The 7,408-nt window shown below is 38.8% G+C and overlaps 1 protein-coding gene across 1 annotated transcript in view; it reads right to left on the bottom strand.

Moving 5' to 3' along the window:
* Nucleotides 1-5,619, bottom strand: part of mapk13 (mitogen-activated protein kinase 13) — a 12,046-nt gene extending 6,427 nt beyond the window's left edge. Inside the window, exons 1-6 of the mRNA XM_020612639.1 lie at nucleotides 5,371-5,619; nucleotides 3,737-3,866; nucleotides 3,293-3,351; nucleotides 2,226-2,331; nucleotides 1,657-1,686; nucleotides 358-405 (exon numbers count right to left, since the gene is read on the bottom strand). Coding sequence (XP_020468295.1) covers nucleotides 358-405; nucleotides 1,657-1,686; nucleotides 2,226-2,331; nucleotides 3,293-3,351; nucleotides 3,737-3,866; nucleotides 5,371-5,483 — 486 coding nt within the window. The 5' untranslated portion in view covers nucleotides 5,484-5,619. The remainder of the gene's footprint in view (nucleotides 1-357; nucleotides 406-1,656; nucleotides 1,687-2,225; nucleotides 2,332-3,292; nucleotides 3,352-3,736; nucleotides 3,867-5,370) is intronic.
* Nucleotides 5,620-7,408: the final 1,789 nt, after the last annotated feature.

Here is a 7,408-nt window from a genome sequence, read left to right as displayed (position 1 = left end):
CATACCAAGTCATAGCCATCAAGGTCAAAATCCATTCCCCTTACATTATTCATCCAAGTTTCAGAAATAGCAATTATATTAAAAGAATGTGTAAGACTACTAAGATAATGTTTTATACTCTGAAAGTTTGCGTATAAACTTCTGCTATTAAAGTGAATTAATGATAATTTGTTTTCAGTCTTAACATTGCTGTTAAACTGCTCATCTGTGTAATACTTGCAGTTATTTTCAGAGTTCTTAAAAAAGTTTTTTTCAGGGTCAAAGTCAACGTCCGATTCATGATAATGTTGTTCAGCGTCTCCATATTTCATTTCAGTCTTGTCATGTTTTTCTAGTGGAATCTTGGGAAGTACAAACCTTCAGTTCACACTCTTGGTTTACAGCCAAGTTTCCAGGCTTAAGATCCTGTAAAAGAAAATGACATGAGTGATAATTCCTTATTGCGCTGACAGAAAACTTAAGTTAGCAGAAAAATAGAGAGTGTTTGTACTGGGCAAATCAAAACTGGGACTGGGTAGAACATTAGTGCTTTTAGCCCCCGTGGCCTGACATGGCTCAGCAGTTTGTCTCAGGACATTAATATTCTGAGGATCTCAAAAAGGGATTCAATGGTGTGTCTCAAATATGCAACCACTACTCTCACTGTGGCATTTCTGGAGAGCCATTCATAAAATACTGAGACATAATGTGTGTGATAAGTGTTGGACTGTTAGTGAGTGTTGATAACACCTTCACTGTTTTAGAAATTACTACAGTAATAGCAGGGTAACACTGACAGAGGACTGAATCACATTGCGCAGGGCCGTGTGTTCTGCACTGTGTCTGAACACACAACTGCACACACATTAACTGCACTCTAATAAATGTTTAGATTCTAACCACCATGCGGTAACAGCTTAATTAATAATTTGCATAACTGATAAATATTTTCAGGGTTACAATACGTAAGAAACATGTCCGTGCAGATTCTCAGTCATCCAGGTCATAGTAAGCTGAAAAATAATCAACTAGACTTTTTTTTTAGGTCGAAGACGTTTCACCTCTCATGTAAGAAAGCTACACTCCCGAGTAAATGGTAAGGACAAATCTTTCTTGTAAATCTACTATTTTCTTGCATCCACTACAAACTTAAACATCATTTTATATTTTCACAGATTTTCTCCTGTATATATTAAACTATATCTTGAAACACTGGCACAAATTTAAAACAATGCTTTGTCTTATTTATTTTTTTTACAATATTAGTCTGTATTAGTGATGCACAGAAAGGCCCTTAGATAGCAAACCAATATCTAATATACAGCATAGAGTAAGTATGGTATTGGTCAAACTGTACTTTCCCTATTCCACATACACACCCACAGGTAGTGGCACTGGGTGTGACCTAAAATGTCTCAACATGCAGTGATGACATCAGTAGGAGTCAACTCATCCTACCTGTTGAGGCAGGGTTTGACTTGATTCTAAAACAAACTAAATCAAATTTCACGTGTACTTCTGTAGCACAGGAAGAAGTGCATGTCTGTAATCTGAGCCAGAACAGTGTACACTACAAACAACGGCACACATTACAATTTCTTATTGACGCCCTGTAAAGCTACATTTATCACTGACTGGAAAACGGACCCAAAACAAACCACGTCCACTTGTACTTACCCTGTGGATGATTCCAGCCTTGTGAATGTACTGAGGGAAATGGAGATAAAACAAATAGACATTCATATTGCAGTCATATCCAAATATATACTAGTTATGGTGTGTAGTATACTGCATGTATTTATGTAATTTTGAATGTTATCTACTTTTATTAGTCTGCCTGTTTATACTATGAACTCTCCAAAGTAAATGCCTGACAAGATACTGTAAGGTGTAACAGTTAACTCAAAATAAAGTTTTGAGTAGTTATACTTGGAAATACTTTATTGCCATACAACATACAGCAAAGAATCTATTATACTGTATTTCCACAAAGTGCACTGATCTTTGCTTTGTTCCTTTCTCCAAATAACCTATTATAATTACAGCATATACCAGACTATAATTATAATACAGAATGCACTGAGTTCGTCTTACAACGTACTTACAAGGCACAAAAGGTTGAATTCGCCAACGCATCTGTGTTATAAGACTACCTTGAGACATATTCACTGGTGTTTTAAATGTTCTTATGATACTCAATGCGATAAAAATTCAACCATTCTGAAAGGTGGGTTTCCCCTGCTCACCCGGAGTCCACAAAGCATCTGGTAGACGAGAAACTGGACTTTGTCTTCTGAAAGATGTCCTCGCACCTTTGACAGGTCTGTAAACAGGTAAGGCATTACCAGGTAGCTGCGACAAAGAGAGGGAGAGAGGCAGCGTGAGAAGACAAACAGTAAGATGACCAGCTCTGAGGAACAGTCCAGATATGACACTCTTTAATTTATGCAGTCAAGACCACAGCTGATGCACAAGAAGAAGCTTTCCTTTGCCACAACAAGTTGCCCCACTGTTAATTTCCACACCCTGATGATGTTGTAATTCATGTCTTTTCATGCTTACATTAAGAAGCTTAGGGTACTTATGTATGTTTATATAACCCTCAATATAAACATTCTTCATCGGCATTCTTCTTCATTCTAAACTGGCAGTTCAGTCAACTTATTAGATTTTTATCCACCTTTGAATTCCTTGATCGTGGCCTTATGTTCTTGACTGTTTGGTAGATTGTGGTCTCTGCATAGAGTGACTCACCCTTATGTAGTTTGTCACTCTGCAGCAAATTATTTCACAAAAGCATATGCTGTGTGGCCCAAAGTATGTTGACACCACTAGGCTGTTATTCATTGTTTCATGTTTGGGTTTTTGGACCCCCTTAGTTCCAGTTAAGGAAACTCTTAAATCTATAGCATACAGTGATATTTTTAGACAACAGAAGGCTTTCACCTTTGAGGCGACAGGTTGGGCAAGGCAAAAACCCAGGCCTATAGAGACATGGTTGTCAGAATGGTGACACTATTCATATATTTTCCATCTTATTCCAGACCCAAGTCTTGAAAGGCTTTGGATTGTATAGAATGCATACCAGACCTGGTATGTTCCCATCAGAGAAGTGAGAAGAGGCCAAATACAATTTCTCTCATCACTCTGGAGACTGACCAACTGTTTATCAGAAAGAAATAAACTATGGATGTTCCCAAAGATTCTACAGTACTGTGTGCATTTCAGCAGGTGAAAACTAAACCTACAGATCATCAGAGGTGTTGCCTGCCTCTGCCTGAGGGGTTAATTAATACAATGAAAAACAACTCACAAGTCCTGGAAATCACTGAGGCCTGATGCAGGTGTAAACACATCAAGAAGTCCTATCACCTGGTTGGAATGAAAGAGCAAGGTGACAGATATGGAGATATTGGAGCAGACATGAGGCGCTGATGTATTTATTGCATACAGACCTTTTTCACTGTAGAAAAAGCACAGATGTAGCTAAGAGCATTAACAATAGCTGAGTTCCATAAAGTGTCCCACTAAACAATGCCACTCAGCAAGCACGCAGAATACCATGATCCTGGAGTGCAGCCACTGTGAGTATTATCAATTATACCTGTGCTTTTCCTACTATGACATGTCAAAATGTCAAATGTGAAAAAGGGTTATTATTATATCTAAAGTGCACAATGGTTGTGCTATTAAAAGGTCATATATATGTAAAACCTACAGCTTGTTAAAAGAAGCAAGAAATAGGTTGGCTACTCACATTTTCATGCTTCATGTGTTTGAGCAGTCGGAGCTCTCGGTAGGCCCTCTTAGCAAAGATCTCTGACTGGAAGGGCCTGTGAAGCTTCTTGATGGCCACTTTCTCTTTATTCTTCTCATTTATTGCTGAGCTGTAGTGAATAATGGGATAAGGAGCCATTAGCTTTGCTCTCTGAGTCCGCAGGTCTCTTCTAGATTCCACTCTTTGGAGGTCTGAGCAGTGGAACAATGACAGAGGAAGGAGAGGGAGGTACTGTACTTGGGACTCATTCTCTAACTCAGAGGGGCTCTGTGGTTTACCGAGTTTCAGCACGTAAACCTAACACATGATGTGCATGTTTGCAATGATCTGCAGGGCACAGATTCGTAGGAGGAGAGGCTTGTTAAGCTATTTGGAGCTACATCCACCAACACACATTGCTTGCGCATAGTGTTGTGGGCTAATATCACAGCCAATTTTACACACAGCAGCTGATTCATACCAGACATACATCTACAGTAAATACACCTCACACATACAGTAGCACCGTGACTGCTACAAGACAGTTTATGAGCGATTTCCCAAAATTTGATAAAATAGTGGTGGTGTGATCCCAGTTCCTCAGATGGTGCTTCTTTTAAAGGGCAGATTTAACAGACCACAGCTCCCACACTGTAAGTCTTAAAACCCTGGTCAGCAGGCCAATATCTGCAGCTCTGATGACAGATGCACCAAAGTTCACTATGACAGATTTGACACCATTTTAACTTTTTGGGGGGGAAAGGCATCTTACTCCTTACAGAGGTTCTCAGAATTTTTTTTACCTACTTTGCACGATTGGTCAGTGCACACAAACAAGTGATCTATAAATAAAGTCAGTAATAAAAATCAAAGCTGATACTGTAGGTGACCTAATAAAGAAAGAGACTACACCAAGACAATGAATTGCCTCTACTCACGATTAATGCCTGTCAATCTTATTCTTTTGTGCCATAGACTTTCATTGTTGTTCAAAAACGATTAAAAGCACATCAACAAAACACACTGTTCCTCATTATCAAGAACAAGACCCTGAGACAAAAATAAGCATAAGGAGACAGAGACAACACAGACAGAGCTATCAAAATGAAATACAAAACTACCTAAAAGAGACAAAACAATCACAAAGAGATGCAAAATTAACAAAAAGAGACCCAGAGCAAGTAGAAACCCAAACAAAAGGACTGAAGGTCCAGGGGATGGTGGGCCCTTACATCTGGCTGTGCCCAGGGCCCCATTTTCTCAATATCTGTCCATATAGATACATATATAGTGATTTCACATACAAACATCCAGCTGACAATGTTGTGTAGGGTGGCATCCTCCTCCATCTTACCCTAGGTGCTATGAAAAATGTAGTCTTCGTGCATGGCACATGCTGCTGGGATGTATTATAAGTTGTCAGGTCTAACACCATGTTAAATGATATCAATTACTACTGTATCATCCCTGCTGACAGTTGGTGTTCCAAGATACAACCCAGGCCCCCGGCGGGCTGCATCCAGCCACTATAGCTAACGTTACTGTGTGCAGGGCTCACATTGAACAATATTTACACACAGTCCAGTCCCACCTATGACACACACCGTATGCAGCGTTCAGTAAATGCTACTCACCACACCGAGCCGTACGCCCCGGTCCCTATCTGCCTGAGCCGTGTGTATTTCTCCGGTACTTCCCACACCGTGTTGTTGATTTCCTCACGGGTGAAATGTGCCTGAGCCTCCATGATGAAGAGGAGAATGCGAAGCTAGAAAACTTCTCCTACCTCCTCCTGTGTGTCTGTCACTTGCTCAGAAGGTAAAGCAAAACACGTCCCACGTACAAATATAGCCTACTTCTGATTTCCGGTATGGGCTTTCAAAATAATGGCCCCTAGACGCGAACTGCGTGGGAGTGGAAACCACTGATTGTAGGTTATATAAAAGGTGGAAACTAATGATTAAGTAGCATTTCCCAAATGCACAATGGTGGAAGAAGTATTTACACTGTTTACTTAAGCAAAAATAGCAAGTGTAAAAATACTCAGTTGCAAGTAAATGTCCTGCATTCAAAATGTTTCTAGGCTACAAAATTATTAGCACAAAAATATTTAAACTACAAAAACCTACTCATTATCACCCAATTCACATATTGGATTATAATGATGGTTGCTTTATTATGTACATCAAATTTAATGTTGCAGCTGGTAAAGGTGGACCTAATAATTAACTACCATAAGTTTATTTGTTTATAGGCCTAATTCGAATTACTGCTGGGTAGCTTATGCATTTCCCATCAGGTATCAATAAGGACTTGTGATTATACTGTATTTTGTATAGTTAACCTTATTCTCAAAAATAAATAGGTTATCAATAAATGTAGTAAAGTAAAAACTAAAATATTTGCCTTTAAATGTAAAGTATGAAGTAATGTATGAAGTAGCAGAAAATTAAAACATTCATGTGAAGTAGGCTACAGATAGCCTACAGTATTTGAGTAAATATACTTAGGCCTATTTTCCACCACTGAGGATGCTTACTGTGTTTTGGTTTTGTTTTGTATTTGAGCCACGTTTTGCCTTGATTGATATCGATTCATAATGAATATAGTGTATACCGTATTGGGGGGAATAACTCCATCATCTAATCAGGTAAAACTATTCTGTAAACATGTTTATTTTGTTTTGTTTTTTGGTAGTTTTTTTTTTTTTTTTTTTTTTTTTTTTTTTTTTTTTACAACTAGGCCTATATTTTTAACATTCATAAAACCGAACTTTATTGTGAAGGCAAAGATTACCTAAATTCCTGTCTAATTCTCTGGTGGGCAGCGCACTACTGTGCTGTAAGTAAACTACAGTCAATCTGTTACAGCAGACAACACGTAGACTTTGATTTACAATATAAACATTTCACTGTAAAAAGCCTCATACTCATAGCATCATCGAAAGGAACTAACTAAACCGCGTTTGATATAGAAATCATGAACTCCCTAGTGGGAAAACTTAGAGTGCTTGTTTGTTCAAACATGTCAAAATGACTGGCTTTGCTCCCACCCACACATGGTAGGTGTTACTTGTCATGAATAATTACATTGCCAGAAGTTCATGACTCATGACAGCCTACAGCAGGACGTTCACACTTGGACATTAAACATGTACACTGAACCTGGAGAGTCTGACTTACACAAATAGGCAATATATTATAAAATGTATAAATGATCCATAATCTTGAATCCTTCTTCTGCGGTCATAACCATGCACAGATTTTAGCTGTTTTTAGTACTATGACATGAACATACACTACTTTTAAAAAGACTAATGCTGCACATTTGTATAAAAAGTACAAACTTCCCTTAAAACAAGAAAATTAAAATTTGAATCAATAGTGAACTGGCAGTTGACAAAACACGTGATGTTTACACAGAATCTTTCTGTCGGAATGAGGATCCTGTTACAGCGACGCTGGCGGCTCTCAGTTATCAGTTAGTACAGGTATCCCCCCAGGGATGTGTTCTCTCCCTGCTGCTGTTCTCCCTCTACACCAGTGACTGCACCTCAGAAGACCCCACCCCCCCATTAAACTCTTAAAGTTCCTATCAGTCTCATCCGAGACACTGATGAGACGGCCTACAGACAGGAGATTGAACATCTGCCATACAGTAGCTGAGGCAACT

Source organism: Monopterus albus, unplaced genomic scaffold (genome assembly GCF_001952655.1).
Source record: "Monopterus albus unplaced genomic scaffold, M_albus_1.0 scaffold126.1, whole genome shotgun sequence".
In the NCBI taxonomy this organism is placed as follows: domain Eukaryota; kingdom Metazoa; phylum Chordata; class Actinopteri; order Synbranchiformes; family Synbranchidae; genus Monopterus; species Monopterus albus.
The sequence above is the reverse complement of the archived record's forward strand: the minus strand, read 5'-3'. Positions and strand labels throughout refer to the sequence as shown.